This window comes from Lates calcarifer, linkage group LG20, assembly GCF_001640805.2.
Source record: "Lates calcarifer isolate ASB-BC8 linkage group LG20, TLL_Latcal_v3, whole genome shotgun sequence".
Classification (NCBI taxonomy): domain Eukaryota; kingdom Metazoa; phylum Chordata; class Actinopteri; family Centropomidae; genus Lates; species Lates calcarifer.
In genome coordinates this window covers 22,092,747-22,112,967 of record NC_066852.1, presented here as the reverse complement: position 1 = coordinate 22,112,967, position 20,221 = coordinate 22,092,747, and the positions used below count along the sequence as shown (strand labels likewise).

At 39.5% G+C, this 20,221-nt stretch overlaps 1 protein-coding gene across 2 annotated transcripts in view; it reads right to left on the bottom strand.

Annotated features, from left to right (window-relative positions):
* Positions 1-20,221, bottom strand: part of mtnr1bb (melatonin receptor 1Bb) — a 34,236-nt gene that overhangs the window by 6,546 nt on the left and 7,469 nt on the right. For both annotated transcript variants that reach the window (XM_018692501.1, XM_051078764.1), the window contains exons 2-3: positions 562-680; positions 126-470 (exon numbers count right to left, since the gene is read on the bottom strand). In XM_018692501.1, the coding sequence (XP_018548017.1) occupies positions 126-470; positions 562-680 (464 nt within the window). The remainder of the gene's footprint in view (positions 1-125; positions 471-561; positions 681-20,221) is intronic.

The following is a 20,221-nucleotide window of genomic DNA, read 5'->3' as shown; positions in this document are numbered from 1 at the left end:
TTGTTTGGCCCCCTGGATTTCAGTATTTTTCTGAGCTTATTATTTATTTCAAAAAATCCCATCAATAATACCCTCAGTGTGCCTGAAAGGACACAAATAACCATGCAGAGAAGCAGGAGACTGACCTGAATCACAAGTACCCAGATGCGGAGATAACAGAAGGTAACCACTGCGATGGGAACCAGGAAGTGGACCACCACAACCGCCACCGTGTAGGAACTGCTGACATTCTGGGCGAAGGTGCAGGAGTAGACCCGTGGGTCGTAGCGCAGGGAGCCGACAAAGAAATTGGGGACAATGGCCACCACTGTGAGCAGCCAAATTAAGGCAACAAACAGCAGGGTGTTGCGATAGCTGTACAGCCGACTGTAGGAGAACGAGTGACAGATGTAGCAGTATCTGTTCACTGCGATCCCAGTGATGTTGAAAATGGAACCGATGACACTCAGTCCCATCAGGAAACCACTGACCTGAACAGAGAGGAAAAGAGTGGAGTGTTTGAGTCAGACTGTAGCGGGAGTGGTGGTAAACTGAAACATGATGTTACTGGTGTGGTCTTACCATGCATTGCGTGTTTCCCAGTGCCCATCCGTCATGGAAGAGAGCATAGAGAACCAGGGGGTAGGGGTAGAAGGCTACCACAAGGTCAGCAAATGCCAAACTCACCACAAACACATTACCTGGAGAGAAGGACACAGAGAGACTGTCTCAGTGCTCTTGAATATGTTTCATAGTGACTTGCTCTCTGCTTGCCTACAGAGTGACTTCTGGGTCTGCACCCACACACTTGAACTCAACCATGCAGGCTCCTTCTTGGCCACTGCATTCCTCCAAGGAACGTTGTCTGGCACTGCCATCCCTACAGGCAAAGTAATCTCAATTCAAAATGTTCTTGTTAGTGGTTCCCCTGATGGTGGAACAAGCTGATATGAGAGCAGGGGTGTCTCTCTCCACCTTCAAGAATCTAACACCTTGAACACCATAACATGCCAAAGTCACACCTATTGAGCACTTTTCTATCGGATTTCTTTGCACAGGCTTAGTACTTAGTGCTTACTCCAAGGTCTCCTACTGCTCTGAGGCTTGAGTGTTGTCCCTCACTTGTAAGTCATTTTTGATACAAGCATCTGCCAAATGAGTAAATGTAAATGATTACATGCCGAGTCACGTTTTATTATCCTGAAGACACAATAATTATTCTGTTCAATTAACACTGCATTCACCCTCTAATGTGGCTGTGATGGTTTCACCCCTCATCTTCTCCCAGCACAGTGAATGAAAGTGCATGGTGGCTCAGTGTGATAGAAGGCAGGAGTAGCATTGTTTTACTTTTGACAGTATTACATTTAAAATGCTCACATGGTTAGCATAAAATTACTACATTCATATCCCAGTTTACAAGCTCTTTTAGGCTGACATTATGTTATAATGTCCCGATGTTGCTACAGTACAGAGGTATATCCTCTGAGAAACATGCTTCAATTATGCGATTACAATAGCTACACATTTCTTGATTAAATCATTTTTTCTCTGACAAGGACCTAATGTGAGTTAAGTAGTTAGAAAACGCAGTTAACATTGGAGGTGTTTTGTACTGAGCATTGTCCTAATCTGGCCAAGACTAGACTATTGCATGGGATGCAATTTTCAATGTGCTAGGAGCCTATCTCAGAATGTCCAGCTTGGTGTGATTGTTGGCCGAGTGGGCCGAGATTACAAACCAAAGGTTTCACGCCTCTGCCCCACAGCCGATTGCCTCGCCCCAGACAAAGTTTTATCGGGAATGCCAGTCGCTGTGTTTTGACAGAGTAGAAGGACAAGCGTGTGGACACAGCACTTGAGCTTCTGTGACACTGGGGCATGCAGGTCCTTTTTCATCTAGCTGATTCACAGCCTAATCCAAAGAGTGGTCTGTAGTTCACCGAAGTCAGCCTTAAATATACATAAACCATGAATAAACTAGAAAGGGACTCAATAGGGTGCGTAGCCCCGCCAAGGCCAAACAATCCTAAACGTCGGTCTAGTTCTTGTTATAGAAAAATCTAAGGAAAATTAGTATCTGGGTCAATCAAATTGTACAAACTCGTAGATCACAACACCATAAATATGTCTGATTTTTTACATTAAGAGCCATATATTATTTTCTGAGAAATAGACAAAAAAAAAGTCCTCTCTTGCAATGTTAATGAAAGTAATAAAAATTCCCTGACCCACCCCTCCACCAAGCTCAGTGAAAATCAGTTCAGCACGTTTTGTGTAATGCTGCAGCCAAATACACAACAGACACAGGTAAAAACATAACCTCCTTGGCAGAGGTACTAAATCATTTCATACACGTCTCTGACTATGTAAGTGCTGCACTTACAGTTGTAGGTTTCAGCCATATTCCTGGCTTGTTTATCAAAACCAGCACAGAGGGTACTATGAAGGTAGTTCCATATTGAGGATACGGCAGAGCATTAACAGGTCTTACAGTTTTACACCTTCAAGGTCTCGTAACTGTGCCTCGTCCCGTGTTTCGCCTACTGACGCCTGCAGAGGTCATTTGCAGGGCAGCATTCGCTCTTCCAGCGAACAAAAAACAACTACTGATCGTTCCCGTATGCATCAGGAATGAACTTAAGCATTGCAGGGAGCCCAGCCCTTGGTGGTGGGAACTGTAGAAGATGGAGGACTCCCTCCTGCGCATCTTCTTCTTGCTGTTACTTGCCACGTCTTGTATAATGCATCTGCTCAAAACATATCAAAAGTGCAAAGTGCAAAATGCTCCAGAGTTTTATTTATAACTACACTATGAACAGTTTCTACACATTTTGTTTTGTAACTACAGTATGTGCACATGTGGCTTTGGTGTGTGGCTGCTAACCTAGAACTGTCACTATGCACCATGATGCACAAAGTGGAGACAGCAATTCAGCACCCCCTGTACAAGGGCATTACTCCCCTCTTTTTGTGGAGAAATCACTTTGGGCTCCTCTTCTCCATCATTAAAGTGTCAGAGTGCTACAGCACAGAACACTCAGCTCATGACAAAGAGGAATAGAGGGGATTTAGCTGGTCATAACGAAGATAACCAAGTCAGGCCCACTTCAACTGATAAGATGTTCTTATGAAAAAAATAAATAAAAATCATTTCTGCCATTGCACAATTCGGATACTATCCCTGATACCTCTTGGTAACCCTGCAGCACTTCAGTATTTGATTGTGTTTTCTTTGATTGGTTGTGTTTTGTATATTTGCTGCTTGTTTCTAGTTTCTCTAATGTTTTCTCACTTTGCAATTCCCTTGCTTTGTACACGTGTTGTTAAATTGGTGAAGACGTTTCCTCAGTTTGCTTGTTTTTGTCTATTTGCATGTGCTTTCCATAGCATATACACATATTAATATTCTGAACACTTTCTACAACAATCAAACTGTGATTAAGTACAACAAATACACGAGTCAAAGCACTTTCTGAGAAAAAGTGTCACGTGAGAAATAGAAACAGAAATGTGTCTCTTTTATGATTTGGAAACATTAGGATCCGTGTCCAAACAAGCCTCAGGCCAAAGCAAACTATCACATGAGGCTTACTGGCACCAAATGCTGTCAATAATGAACGTTATTGTACAAAAGCAGAGGAAAAAACTGAATGTGCTCTTGATTGTTAAAGAGTTTGGTTGGAACTAAAGTGGAGCAATTAACGGACAAAAAGAGCAGCACTGCCGTCCCAAAAAACATGTGGAAAACATCCAAACAAACATGACTGGTTCAAATACAGAGATTTATATTAGCTATATAAACCAGGGATTCCCAGTATCAATGCATTAATCACTTAGCACATTAACCAGTTATGCCCAGTTATAATTACCATATAATTATGTCTGTGCCCTCTGTATAATAAACGAAACAAACAAACAAAAAAAAAAACATCAAATGGGGAAAGTCATAACATTCAGTATATACATCAGTCGCAACCAATAAATATGTAGGCTGTGCTGATAAGAAAAATGTCTCAATGTGGACAATTATTATGCATGGAGTTATGGCAAATGCACCATGGAATCTTCAATTATAGTCTGATAAGGCTTCATAATCAAACACAGTTCATTTTTTCCAGTATATTTGAATAAAAATTGGAAATGTGCAGCCAGGAGAAAGAACGTACAGTACAGTGAAAAGGGGGAATGACATTCTGTATCATTTTTAAAACCTTAATAAGAGTCTTTTCATTGCAGAGCTTCTCAAACATGATAAAGACATCTTTTCAGAGTGGACAGATTGATGTTCATTACTCACTGCTTTGTGTGTGTGTGTGTGTGTGTGTGTGTGTGTGTGTGTGTGTGTGTGTGTGTGTGTGTGTGGGTGTGTCCCACTTCACAGTATTTAGGCAACAAAAAAAGCATGGAGGTACACACAAAGCTGTGCATACATGCACACAGAGGTATACAATAAAGAGACAGAGCAAAAAGAGCGCTCCGACTGCCTGTGCTATAATTTCACCTAGAGGCTACAGAAGTCTTTACAAGGAAGAGTTCTGAGACTCTAACTTCCTCATGCAAAACAAAACACTATTTTACTAGTTCTTTTAAAATGTTATTCCACACAGAAGAAATACTCATGTTCATAAACCTTTTTTTTCCTTTTTATGCTAGAGATCATCTAAACTATATTATTTCTTGTAGTTGCCTTATCTGTTTTTTTCCAGACAAATATTCCTTAATGTGCTGCAACCTAAGTTAATTTGAAACTACATCAATCACAGACCTCGTTAAGAATTACTTCTCACATTTCGGATCATTAACTGCTATAATTTTTATATGGACCTCTTAAAATTTATTCTCCAACAAATGCACTCGGTAATTGTGACCCATTCTGAATAAATCTGTGCAATGAACAGCCCACCAGTAGGACACGATCATTTTAATTGCGATCGTTGTGGCATTAAGTTTAAAACACACAGTAAAACTTAAAGTGTATAAATCTATGAGAAAGAATTACCCATCATGCAGTCACATTTAATGTATGAAGGCAGCAACTGGAAAAAAAATTCTTGTTAAATGTTTTTTGTAAATTTCTTTTTAATTGCCTTCTAACTCATTTAGAAGTTATTCCTCTTAACTCTTCATATATCAGAACCTTCAAAAAAAATAAATAAAAATTAAAAGTTTTCTACAGGTCTGATAATTATTGGAATTTCATTCTCAGCTCAGATGCTGAACTCCATCACCTTCAGCACAGAGTGCAGTGTATTTGGACGGTTTAGCTGCACGGTCTTCAATTTTTAATTATTTGGGCAACTGTCACACAGCTGTCAAAGCCATGTTTTCTTTTAAGAAGTCAAACCCCACAATATCTAAAAACTGTGAAACATCTGACCTATTAAATGACCTACTGCTGACACTGCTCTGCCATGGCATCACAACGCATGAGAAATAACAGCCATTATATAAACTGTGCAGCTGTTCTGAGGCTCTTGCTCTGGCATAATTGTGCACTAAACCAGATTTCAGGCAGTTTTTGCCAAATTTAGAGTTTGTTTGATTGTTTATGTTGAAGCATTGTTTACCAGAAACAATGGAAATAAATGGAAGTGCAGTTATGTTTATTCATGAATAGGAGAGTGGTTTATTTTGTTTGAGGGGTAATGAGCAGGAAACTAGTTTTTACACAAATGTTAAATTGAATTTGTTGAGTGAATATTATGAGATGTGATTGTGTAAGTGACTGTTAAACAGGCGAGGAAGAGATAAAGGATGAATTGTTCTTTTTAAATCACTGTTCTTACTCAAACACACATTTAATGGGCATGTATCAGCATCACTAAAAAAAGCTAAGCAGATGGTGCTGTAATTATCAACAGAAACAAAAAGGGAAATCCTTGTGATAAATACTGTCGCTGTTTGTGACCTCTCTGACCACGCAATGCTGCTAATGCATGACGACTGGATAAGCAGCCATTGCTACACATGCACAGCTTTGGCATGAACCCAGGAAATCTGGGTCTGTGTCTGTGTGTGTGTGTGTGTGGGAGAGCGCAGTAGCTGCTCCCCTTCGTTTTCTTGCCTGATAGGGAACAGTTGACAAAGCAGCAAACAAGTGTTTCACATGTGGGGAGTGCACAGATGCGTGTGGACACACCTGTGAGAATTTCTGAACCATCTGTTCACTAAGCCATGGATTATGATGACGATGATCACATTTCATAATTATTCATAGATGAGAATCTAAGCTTAAATGTGCTAATCTCATTTCAGGCTTTAGAGCAATGTAAACTATAGTTAGATTACACTACAACCAACTTCATTTACCCAGAAACCCCCGGGAATGGGGTGTAATTTGGACAACCAACTGTTCAGGGACCTTGAATTTTTTTGAATTTCCCCATGAAAGCATATACACAGTGTTGAATTTAATTTGCAGTAGCAACCTTTTTGGCTGCACCAATCAAAGCAGAAATGAACAAACATGCATAGTAAACAGTATTTTTTTGCAAGTGCAGCTTGTTTTTTCTTTTCCCATTTGGGTAGACTGGATGTTCCTAAGTTTGGACAGCTCTTCACAAGGTTATTCACATGTACACAATTTCATATGGAAATGTGGACTGAAACTTAATCTTCTTTGTCAAAGAAGTGCGTGGATGATTACTGTAATAAACAATATTAGGACCAAAAAATGATTTTGTGCTTTTTCCCCACTAGGTCTGTAAAGCAATGCCGTAGGGGAAGAGATTGCAATGATTTTTTTTTTTTTTTTTTAATGTCTCTCTGTAGGAGGACATGCTAGGCAGATTTGCCTTGTTTGCATTTAAATTTGTTTTCAGTGGAAGGACTGGGGCCAAAATAAAGATGGTAAAGGAATAATGACAGGAATGGGGACTGACTCCAGAAGGGAGTGATGTGGAGGGAAGAGTGGTCAGGGATGATAAAAGCAGCACTTTCATGTGAAAAGTGCTACGTCTCATCTCATTTAACATGGGTAAATAATACAATTCCCACAAGACATGATCAGGACAATTAACAGCCTTGTTATTTTGTAATGAAGCTGTCACCTCTGGTCATTTCTTCAATCTGTTAAATGGAGGAACATGACACAAAGACAAAAAGAAGACAATATCTGACTCAGTCTGCAGAGAGGAAGGAACAAAGCTGTCGGCAGGAAATGGAAAATTAGGAAAAAAATAAAAACAAAAGCAGATTAAAGGTCAGCAGAGGATGGGATTTTTAGCAGCAGAAGAGGAGAAGGGAGAATAAGCTGATGACAGAACACGAGATAAAAGATTAAGATTTATGGGCAAGGCAATAAACAATCTTGTCATCACCACTGTACATCAGAGCTCTTCCCTCAGCACGCAGAGAAATGTCTGCCCATGCCAGAGCTTCTCCGTGCCAGCAGCTTCTTCACTCCACTGCCCTGCTGACTGCCCGGTCATACATATCAGTCTCAGTTTGACCCAGGTGACCCCACAAGGGATAGAAAGGCAAACCTTCCTACCACTTCCACCAGTGTCTGTTCTTTTTTTTCTACTCACTCAGTTGCTCTTCACATTTCTCAACCAGTGAGTATTACTTTTGAACGACGTGACCCAATAACCCTCCATCCTCGCTCCCTAATGATCCTGCTTTCACAACAGCTGCTTTTTTTTCCTGCCTTGTTTTCAGTGGATGAATGTATTTCCCCGAGAAGGAAAAGAGATAGAACACACACTTAGACAGTGAGGTGGATGGTCAGGCCATGTTGCAAGTCTGAAATGGATTGGGAGCATGTCTGGCTACCACTATGTGAAGAAAAAAATGACCTTTAAAGTGCACTTCATCACTCCCTTGACAATCCATATTAAAAAAAAGACTTCACAGAGGAAGAGAAGTACCAGCAAAGTTCGAGTCTGTTCTTATACAGAGCTGACAATATGTATGCTGTAACTGAATAGCTATTATAACCTAAGGCAAATACTGTGCACTGAGTTAAACTTTAAACTCTCATAAGCTTACATTTTCAGCAGAAACAAGGACAAATATAGCCTACAGTACATCCAGAAAGGAAAAAAAAACATTAAAGCTGCAGCAGAAAAACTTGGAAGTTTGGCAACCTTAGAAGACAGTCACAGGTAACATGACATCCCAGCACAAAGCATGTGGATGTTGAGCTGGAAAAGTCATAACTATCATTGCAACATGTGCCTTGTTAGTACGGTTAATCAGCTGGAAGTGTCTCAATATTCGCCTCACAACCAAACAAAAAAATATATATATTTTGAATCTCTGATGTAATTAACCAAATTCCCATAAGTAAACTTCTAGACACTTCCTACTTGATCCTGGTTCAGTTAATTGGTATAAACATCCCTGAGGTTACACTTTAATTGGAAATATGCAACAATCTATCCAGTTAGAGATGTGGGAAGTCCTTCAGGTTTGACCATTTAATTTACCTGGAAGTGAGTGTTCGAATCTCTACAGCTACAACAAGGACATCTGAATAAGCAGTGGATCAATTTAAAAACAACAACAACAAAAAGAAGTTAATGCTGCAGGATCTCTTTAAGATGTAAAATTGAATTTGAAAAAAACCAAATATGTGTACTGCATTTTAAGTACCATGACACATTTACTTTAATTAAATGTTCAGGGATTGGTTGTATTTATTCTTCCTGCCCTTCTTGTTTCAGTCTAACTGCCTTGTTTATATTAGTGTTTCTGACATTCAATAAGTATTTAATCCACCTTCTACCCCAGAGTTATCTGATGTCTGGACCAGTGTTACATTCTCTGATCTGCCACTGCTATGGTTACGTTTTTGTTTTGTTAATGTCACTTGCGTGTGAAAACTGTTTTGTCAATAGTGGTTATGGTTAAAGGAAACCAACATGAGCTGTCAGTAGGGGACAGGATGCAAAGCACCGTCAGTGGTGTCAAAGTCAGGCACTTTTTGCATTCAACCACTCGACCTCCTGCCTGAGAGATTTTGCAGTGCTGTAACAGTGTCACGCTACACTGGCTTTTATCTCTGCCTAAAACAATGCTTGGTGAAACAATATAAAGGTCATATAGCCCAGGAAGTGCACTTTGAGTAACAGATCCATGAGTTTAAAGTCTTACAGGTGCCAAAACACTGCACAGACGTTTCTAATACTTTCTAATACAACTCTGAAAAGTTATCATGGTGGCAATCATCATATCTTTCACCTCGAGGATAACGAGGTAAACATTAGAAATACCTGGCATGTGTACTGTAATAACAATCACACACCAAAGAGGTCACTTATCAAGAAGATATAAAGTTGCTAAGTCATTTAAGCATATGTACAAGCGGCATACCAACTTTGAAGAGTAACTTAACACTAAGCTGAAAAGGTGTCAAGTCTTTTACGCCTCTGATCACCCTCCACATCATGTGCACTCAATCACCTCTGTCGCTGCTACATAACTACAACACTTCAACCATGGGAGGTCAGCTAGTCATTTTAAGTTGGTGTTAAGTTACTCTTTAACAAGCGTTACAGAGTCAAAAACACTCACTGCAGAAAAAGTGTGTAGGAACTGGCTGTTGAATATTTCAGTAAATATGATTCAGCTGTAGGTCGGCTTCTGCTTTGAAACCAGCTCTGCAAAGAAGCTCTTCCTTTAGCTGCATCCCTCAGGTCTCTCTCTGTGCCTCTCTTTAAAGGCACCATCACAGGCCGTTTACAGTGTAAACAATGCCTGACACCCAATATGAAGTTTCATTCATAAATTACATTAACCTTAAGTAAGCACAGCAGTGACTGTTGTGTTTAGAGTGTTAAGCATCTAGTTCCAAGATACCTAACGCAACATGATGAAATCAGTAATAAACCGTTTTCACACTAGGAGCATAAGTAATTCTCAATCACTTACATGCTGTGAACACAAAAAAATAATATAAGTATTTTGCTTGAATTGCTGCGATTGCTTTTTGGGAACTTGCTGTTCTGTTTATTGAAGTTTTTTTCTATATGTACATTTTTATGCATTTTTATTCCTGGAAAAAGCTGACAGCTATTTGATTTCCTGTAATATCACTTTAATTTTATACTTATGAAGGTTTAAAGCTAAGGCAACCCACTGACCGCATAAACAAACAACCCTCATGCTGTGCGCTCAACACTAATTAACTGTGAACCAATTAAGGAGCTGCCACGCAGTGTAACCTCAGTTTTAGGAAAACATGCAAACCAACTGTAACTGCTGAGTAAACCACCTCCATAATGATAGGAAACAACTTGAATCATGTTCAGTCAGGCACTAAAAAAAGGAAGAGAGAAAGGTTGTGAGGGAAAACTGAAGCACTAAAAAGAAATGAATAATGATGACACAGACGTGCACAGTAGCTCATTAAATGGGGATTTCTCACATTTATATTAGTAACAGCAGTGGCAACAACAACAATAACAATACAGGTAATGTTTATCTATTAACTTTGCACTTGTTTTAATCCAGTCCTCACCTTGAATCTCATATGTGTATTCTAATTACAAAACTTTTCAATTTTGTACATACTTGATTATGCAAATTACTGATGTGTTTTACTCCTGGCCACAGATAATTTGCATATTAAACTACAACCAATAATTGTATTCAGTTGATTGGACACAGGGTCACTTTTCTGCCCTTAACGCTGTCGCGCTCAGACAGACTGACCATACTGAAACTAACTTATCAAAGTCATTCATCTTTTAGTTCATGTGAGCATCAGCATCAGCATCTGCTTGTGTTAACATGCTGTGCCAGTGTGTGTGCCCACCTGCTTGCACATGTGCAAGTTATGCCTCTAAAATGTAGCTATACATACAGTGCATTACTCAAAATAATGGGCTATGTGCATGATGGGAAAGGGGGACTTTTTGGCACACGCAGTCATTTGTATTAGACCACAAGCCTCTGGGATATTTTTTCCACACAAATCTGAACAAAATAGATTTTTGCCATGCAGCAACTTCCTGACAAATGGGAATGGGAAGAACTAATTTTTTAAATGATGAATCTTGAGATCAATTATTTTGCCACACTGAAAAAATGTCCATAGTATGATACATATGATAATGTTTTGGCCATAATTATACATACAGTGTATCGTATATTGCTCTGGCTGTGTGCTATATTCTTAAAATTATACAGCAATAATATAATTTACATCCAATCCACATCAAGATGTCAGCAAGAGCATGATATATGAACAACTCTAATAGACACAACAGATTTGTTAGCAAAACTAAATGTTCATCCTGAAACTGACAGAACAGTTGTTCATTTTCAGGTTGCTACATTTCCATAATTAGTAGACTTGAATGATTGCCTAACAGATCTAAGAGACTGCAACTTGGGAACAACACAGGCAACATCAGAAAGAAAAAAAAAAAAGCAAGGCCAGTACACGGTGTGAACATTACACTGGGTGACGCATTCAGCAGACAGATGGTTCTGTACCATGTGATGACTAGAAAATGTGACTCCATTACCATATACATGAGGACATGCAGAGTTGGAGATGCACGAGAGAAAAGGTCTGAAAGTAAAAATCTTCCAGTTATGAGGTCTGCACTGTATTACCTTTATCATATCAAAATATCTCCTTTTGTTAACAGCAGACATGGTAAATTGCTCCCCTGTCTGAAAGCTACTGGTCTCAAAGCACAATGAGGAGAGACACTGTTTTGTCTTCCAAATAGTGTCTGGCCATTGCATAATTAATGCTGCCAGCACATTTGGCTGTTTTGTGCTCAGGCACGTGCTTTGGGGCCCATCTTCATTTAGCCAGTGCAGGCCGCCTTATGCTGACAAGTAAGAGTCAGCATATGGACAGCATGGGTGGAATTACAACACAGTGTTGTGATAAAGCGCTTGTCAGGTGAAGGGATGAGTGAAAGGTTTACAGCCTGTGGGTTCATTCCATGCACAGAAACCCAAAATCCTGAGGAACCATTCAAAATGTTTTTCTGTCTCATGGCTGTGCTCCATGATGCTGAATGACCTTCATGAACCATTTAACTCGGCCTTGTTTTTAGCCTCTTTGTTTTTCCTTTCTTTCTTTTTATGTAACATTAGAAGAAGCCCTCACAGAGTGTCCAGCCCACTCTGTCCTTTGACCAAACTGTCTCTTCATTCAATGGCCATAATTTCAAGCAAACTATTTTTACAGTAATATGAATGAAAAGCCATAATCAGTGAGGTCTTCTTGGATGGAACTGGTGTACGTCTGAGCAGGTAATTATTGTTCAAGCATTTTTAGACAACGCAACACTGACAGGCAAATGGCTCAATTGTACCATGCAATATCTAGTACTGTGTTTGTAAAAATAGACAGCAAAGACAATCAAGCTGCAATGAGAATATCACATTATACATATAAAACTATATCGTGAACGTTATTTGTGGTATCTGTGTGTCAGAGCTGTTAGCTGTTAACTTTTCATGACTAAAACAATAAAATGTTCGGGCAAAAGGATCATTTTCAATTTAACGTAGCTTTGCTCTGTGAAATGATTAAATGCTGTGTCACAAATGACATAAAAAACAACTCTTCAGAGTTCCTGAATGTGCTACATAGTGTATGTGATGTCTTTTGTTAGGTGCTCTGAATGTGTTATGAGCCAGAATCAATGTGAAAATCTGCTTAAAAATGGGCACTATCCAATGATTTCTCATGATTTGTCAAAGACAACATAATTTGAGAGAAATTGTCTTGATAAGAGAGCACAAGCTTACAAGTGCAGCATCTTACATAAGAGCACTGGAGCCAATAAACACACACAAAAAATGCCAGAGTAAATCATCTCTGGAACTTAAAGCCAAAGCATTTTAGAAATTAAAAATCAGAGGGAGAAGCAAAAGTGGGAGCTCACTGGTGGAGGTGGTGTGCAGAGAATTGTATTATTCAAATGAAGAATTTGAATAATAAAAACTGAATACTGTCCCTTTCAGTAACTCCTTATATTCTAGGATATGCTTTGAAAACACAATAAAGTCATTGCACACTTTGGATCATTTATGCAAAAAGTTGTACATAGTTTAAAAGTTACTGTAAAGTTACAAAATAATGAAAAAAAAACAAAACTTTTGTCACCTGAATTGCACCTCACTCTGAACTATTTTCACTGGAACTACATTTTATTAAAGAAATAATCTTTGTGAAAACTTTTGACAGCATGCTCTGTGGGTTATCAGAGGTACCTCTGAACAAAGAGAGACTGTTGAATTTTTTAAAATGTCATTCAATACATGTGACTGCCAAAGTAAATAAATAAATACATTCGTTCACTTCCATTATTTTGAGATGATAGCAAAAATGTGAGAGGTGGATATCAAACCTGGGAAAATAAAACCAAAATACCTGCATGGTGAAAACATCTCTCTCTAATTTGTGTGCACTGTCCTGCTACGACTAAGATACTGCAGTGCAAGGGTGTAGTTTTGAATTGAATGTGAACCAGAGACAGAGAAAGAGAGAGAGAGTGAAGTTCTCAGGATCTCCAGATAATCAAAATACTTCTGTGAAATCAGGCAGTTAAGAGGCTACAGTGGAGTTAAAGTGTGGTATTGATCAGGGCAATCAACAAAGAAACAGCAGAAGTTTCAAGGACTTGGCATTAGAAAGTTAAAGTTCCTCCAAGACAAGAGTCATGTGCACTGACATGCAGAGGCCAGACAAGAAGCTCAAGTTTATCTCCAGCTCTCTCCAACATCTCCACACTCAGTGATGGAGGACTGTGCTGAGATAATGTCAAAGCACCCGGTACTAAAGCAGGTCTTTTGGGCTCACCTGGCAGAGGAAATGAGCAGCCAGTGTCTTCCAAAATGACAAATATGACCTTTCCAAATCTGCCTTCTCTATGGTTAATGTCTGGTAAGGTTGGGTGAAGATCTGGTTATGACTAAGGTTAGGAGATTGGTTTAAACACACTGCTATGAATTGTGGATGTGAATGTCAAAGTCACAAACTTTGTTGATCCAACCATCCACTCCAAACCTCATTCTATGATGGTAAAACAACATCAAGCTACTTCCCCTTTGCTTCTTAGACAGGACTCCGATCATAGGTCATTTCAGTTTTAGTTTTTCATTTTGTTTCTTGTATTTGCTGTTGGGTTTTAGTTTGCATGCTAGCATCCCAGCAGTCTCTAATTAGCACTAAACACAAAGTCCAGCTGAGGCTGATAGTTGGTTTCATATCAAGTTATTAGTGTATATTATCTGGGAACAGCAAATGTCCATAACAAATTGAGTGGGCTTCCAAAGTAAGAAGCTTCATCCTCACAGGACCCTGAATCTCTGTAGAAAATATCAATCCAGTCAGGAGCTGTAGATATACTGCATTTCAGTCTGGACCAAAGTGGTTGACCAACCAGTCAACACTGCCACCCCACTCTAACTCTTTGGCACCAGCCATAATGGGAGAAGACAGGTGTTCTTCTGCTCAGGGACCTGTCCCACAGTGCACGTACCAGGCAACTATGGATTGTCCAGGACGTTCTTAGCTGCAGACCCAGACAGCCCAGTCTGAGGCTGACTGTTTTCATGGCTGTTGTTGTAAACTCCTTATCATGTCCACCTACTGAAGCTTGCCTCTCCTTCCACTTGGCACTGGTTTATTCCTTCAGCTTATCTTTGAGAAAAGTTTCAAACCTCCAGCTGTCACACATGTCGGCAATTTCCCCTCTGTGCTGGTGTCAGCAACATAGTCCAATGAAAAACAGTTCACTGGGTGAAACTCACAGCAGCATAGTAATTTATTGTAGCTTTAGTTGGCAACAGTGAGCGACCGCAGCGCAAATACTGCCAGTCAGCTCTGCCTGTTGGTCCCCAGCAGTTCGGTCCTCATCAGCTTGGCTGAAGGTGATGATGTTGCTGCTGGCCCGGCATGCTGCTCACCAGCTAGGCTAGCTGCTGTCCAAGCGTGGGCTGCAGTACCATCAGCAGCATCCTTCTTTCTTCTGCCTCTCTGTGTAGCTTTTCTTTAGCAGAGGACTCTGACTCATAGAAAGCCTGTTTGACTCAGACAATATAAAATTTGAAGTACTCTCCTGTGAGAGGAGAACAGACAGAACCCTGTCTGTAGTTCTTCTGCGGCTGTTCATTGATGTTAGTGGATAATAAGGTAAAAGTTGCTGCTTGGAAAGTGCTGCTTACACAAAAAAGTGCACTGGTAAGTTCTATGGATGGTGTCAGAGTTATTTTCGAGATGATGACATGTACCCTTAACTAGTAATTTTGTCTTCTAACAGACCAGTGTACAAGACAGTTAAAGTTGTTAGCTTGTAACAATTTGCACTTGCAATCTGCAAAATGTGCAAACGAACAATCAACTATTTTTAAAACACAACAAGTGAACTTGGTATTTTTTGGCCACATCCATGTAAAAATATTGATTGCAGCTGCTTTACATTACAAAAAAGACTTTGTAGTGAGTGCAAAAAGAGAAACATAGTTTAACAAAAAACATGTTAAAGTTCTAGAATAAATCTCAAAGCAGAGGAATATTGAAACTGAATATATTGTTTGATGAATGTGGCTGACAAAATAGTTGAAAAAACAAATTCCTCTTTTCCTTTTTAATGCTTTGTGTGGAGCCACGGTTGCTGTGGTACAATAAGTAACTGCTTTGTTCAGTTCTGCCTCGGGCTGTTTGTGACTGTGGATTTTATAAACATGTCACCTGTTTGACTAATACATGGAAACAAGGTGGAAAAGATTAAAGGTTTAAGTTTTTATCTGAAAGACCCCACTGAATCAGTGTTACTATAACAGCTCTGATGGATTCTCATGGCCTGAAAGGTGTAATGATTTCCACCAGGTGTAATTAAAACTATGACCAATGATGACTTAATCTGATAATCATAGCCACATTCCTTTCCTTGCTGCTCCATCTTCTTCAAACATCAAATTTTCAATAGGCACCATGAATGGTTTATGCCATTTTTTCCAGTCCATTGTCAGTGTCTTTCAATTTGTATCTTTAATGCATGCCACATTAGTGACGCTGCTCTGGCACTGGTTTTCTAGCCTGACCTCAGATGAAGATGCACAGGAATCACCACGGCACAAAAATAATGCTTGGGTTTGTCCATATGTTTTAGTGCCTCACTTCTGAGGTCAGATTTGTTTTTCTATCAGGTCTAATTACACTCCCTGTCTCCCCGTCATGCAGAGGTGCTACTTATAGTACGTGTGTGCCTGGAAGCAGCTGACTTCTTGTTGCTTTAAATGAAGTGTTTTCAAACAGCGGAGCATACCCCGTGAGCTGCAACTCACTTTCAAGGTTCGGAGTTGGATGTTTGTTGGAAGAAAGAGCAAACCTTCCTCACCTGAGATGGGTCGAGTGAAATGTTTAATCAGATTCTACAACAACAGCTTACAAATAATTACATTTTGAATGAATGGGTCAACTTGCACTTCCCACCGTAATAACAGACATTTTCTATGCATATTGCAAACAAATACATCTGAATCTACAATGCTTTTTTGTTTTTTTTAATGTTGTTATGCCAGTTTCTTTTCTTGGAGGAAACAACCTGTCTAACAACATCTGAAAAGCTTTCTCTGTAGTACTTGTGGGTAGAACTCTTTGCAATATGCTGCAGTCTGAAAGCATGTTTCATATGGGAAAGTAATGTTGACATTATATTTGAGATAATAAAATCCTCTCCTGATGAGCATTATAAGAATGTTATAAGGTTACTGTTGTTAATTCACAGACTGCAGGGAGTTTCAGTAAGTCTGGCTGACTTTTAGTCTCTTCTACAGAGGTCAACAGGGCTCGAAAACATTGGCCTATTTGACGTATAAGAGGAGCAAGTTATTGGTCAGTTTTTCAGAAGCTACATGGGAAATAGACATACATACTGCTGCCAAATGTTTATCTTTTGCAAGACCGTTAATCCAGCTCAAGCTGCATCTCAAACCAGATGAAATCTTGCTGAATATCTTGTACAGTGAATAACATGAGAGAAACTATTTGTGTGTTACCACAAGGCAACAAATGATGCGTGTATTCAATGAAGTTGTCAGCTGTTGGTAAGCTTTTGTTTGAGCTCTGAGACGAACTCAGGTCAGGACAATTCACATTCAAAATGCACTTTGTGGACACTTTGCCTCAGGCGAGCCAAACCCTCCGTTACACCCCACCCCTACCCCCCACATTTAGAATGCACAACACCGGGCCTTGTCCGTTTTTCCCCTCTACTCCTTCACATTAAATATGACGATCTGCTCAGTCTGGCGGCCCATGTTGCCAAGCCTACCAGGCTGTGAGCTTTAACAGCAGATACACCTCAGTCTGTCTCTAAACTCACTTTATAATAGTTCATTGTTTAGCTTGGAAATATAAAACAGACGCTGGTGCAAAGTACAGTTTTTGTCACATATTACTTAAATTACAAACTCTCCAATCTATGCTGGGCAGAGGGGGTTACCCTCCTGTGCAGTAGATTCTAAGTAATGTGTTAAACTGTATGTGTGATTTGGTAAATTTACACATTCAACCCGCATGACCCTGCAATTCTGCGGCTTACTGGCTTCTCTACTGATTCCTGAAGGCAGACATTAAGTCTGGTTAGTCCTAGGAGATTGACCTTTGAAGTGCACACTGAACTGTAAAGCAAAGCAGATGATTAAATCAGAAAGCTGTCTTAGCTCATCATTATAACAGTGAACGTTGGGAAAATAAAAGTCGAGATTAAAGCTGCACTGCACAAAGGGAGAAATGACTATTGACATTATTGATTATGAAACCACCAAAAACCATTTTTTAGGTCCCATAGCTTTCATTGTGTAAAATGTTTGCCTTGTCTTTTTACGTCATAACTTACAGAATTACACCCAGTTGACCAGCTGCAGTCTTTGAAGGGCTTTAATTTCTCTGGGCATTCTGTGTTTGATCAGAGAACTTGGCATTTTGGATGCATAACATTTGAGTACTCAAACTGTGTGTCCCCACTGCCAAGTTATACCAGGGCTGCAAACATGCTCTGAATGGGAGTGGTGAAACAGACGAACAGAAACCAAAGGACATGCAGCCCCCTGAGGAGAGAAAAGTGACTTTGTTTTACTGCGTTTTTTTTTTTTTTTTTGGTGAAATTCTGAGCCCCAAGAGCAGTTGGATGAGCTTTCCAAATAATTTAATAATAATTTAACTTGTTTTAATAGGCTCATTAACAGCTGGTTGCTCAGGCTTGTGAACCCATTCCCCTGCAAAAATATCGAAAGTGTAAAGAAAAAGTTTAAAGGCTTTCAGGAGGTAAAAATTAGGAAAAATTATGTAGTATATGTAGTAAATGAGGTAATTTCGATTTCGACTCTGGGAGCCTTGAGTTTCTTCAACTAGAGTGTGAAAGACTAGATTGCATGAGTCAAAAATCAATAAGGTTTGATTAAGTATTCAATTTGGTGTATTTGAAATCACTGGTTTCTTTTTGGAAGAGACCAATTACCCATCGCTGATGAGAGATACCTAAAATGCTATACTGTACTTAACATAACTTCAGGGTTTACCAAGGAGAAAACTAGTTGAATGAAAATTGAACACTTTTCATCTTTTAATTTTCTTTGAAGCACAGCACTCACTCTTATAAATACCAACACGACACAACACAACATTTGAATGATTTAAGCAGCACTAGAGTGTAACACATCTAAGTATAGCTTTCAGCCTTGTACTGATAGTTAGCTGGAAATTGTAACTTTTTTTCAAAGAATAAAGTTGATGATTTCTTAGGCTTTATGATATGATATCAGTTGTGCTGTGAGTTTTGTCAGTTTAAACATCCATGTAAAGTTTCTACCAAAAAATAGACTAATTCAATCACAGTTAAACTGCAATTACAAATAGAATGACTTCCCAGATGCATTTAAAATCACTATCATACTTCTCACATTTGGCCTCTAAATCAGTGTGTACATTTGCAGTCTTTGCCTACATCTCTCTAGGGTTGCATCCAAGAGTGGCTTAGGATGTAGCTTCCACCCTGTTTTGCTGCGTCTGCCTGAAACAAACATTGTGTTTGTGTGTTTTGTTTGCATGAATACACTTCTGTGCATCCCCTCGACAACCACCACCCCACCCAACCCCACACACACACACACACATCCTATTCTCATTTTCTCATCCAAGATTGCCCTTGATTTCTCACGTCTTCTCTATTTCACCTCCCTCCTCCTTTCATTCTCTTTCTCCTCCTTCTCTTGCTGCAAATCCCTTGCTTCTTCCACCTCTTCACCCACTGCCGCCTGAGGGTTTTGAGAAACTGTTACATAATGCACTTCAAATTATCACAATGCATGTATTATGGATATGGGGAGATACAGCAGGCATTATGGGATTTGATAAGGAATAAAGGAATGAAATTACCGATCACTTGCTTTGCAGATTAAGTGGGTCAATCTATCATGCTCATGGTTACTGAGATTAAAGAAAATTGTTCTGTCAGTTGCTGTGTGTGTGCTCGCATATGTGCAAACTTGCTACTGAATCATCCCCCATCGCGGCACTAAAGTACTGATAACTGGGTGATTCTGATGACACATGACAGTAGTTCTTACATTGTCTCGGCTGTGCCTCCTCCCTTTAAAAAGCAGCATCACTCTCCTACTTTTCATTGCGAAGGATTTCAGTCCTTTTTCCTCTATTATCTAAATGTTTGGCTGTCTTTCTCTATTTTATAGCCTGTGTCCTTGTCATGTTTCTGTTTTTGAACGGTTTCCAGTTTCCACTGTTCTTCCTGCATCTCACTCTCTCCTCTTGCTCTTCTTGAGTCTAGCTGGTCTGGGCTCCTCCTGTTTCTTGTATCCAACTCTCTGTGTTCAGGGGAATTACAGAAGTCATGCCTCACATAAAAAGATACAGGACAGTGTCTGAGCAGAGGTAGATTCTCAGAGCATTTAAAACTGCTGAAAACATCCCCAGAAATAATGCCCAACCTTCACTTCTGCCTAAATACTCACTGAGTAAGACAAAAAAAACAAAACAGTAAAACCAGATGATGAAAGAATTATATGGCAAAGCCTTAGCACATACAGAAAATCCCCCAAAGCCCCACAGACACTCTCCTCCCATGCATTATAGATCAGTGGCAACTCAACTCCCCTATGGATTCTACACGAAAACCACATGATGAATCTGGACTGAGTGGCCAATATTTGTCACAAATGGGATGTATAATGGGATGTCAAATGCAATTTTCATGTGTGATTCTAAATGATTCAATATCAAATAAATGGATTAATTCAAATC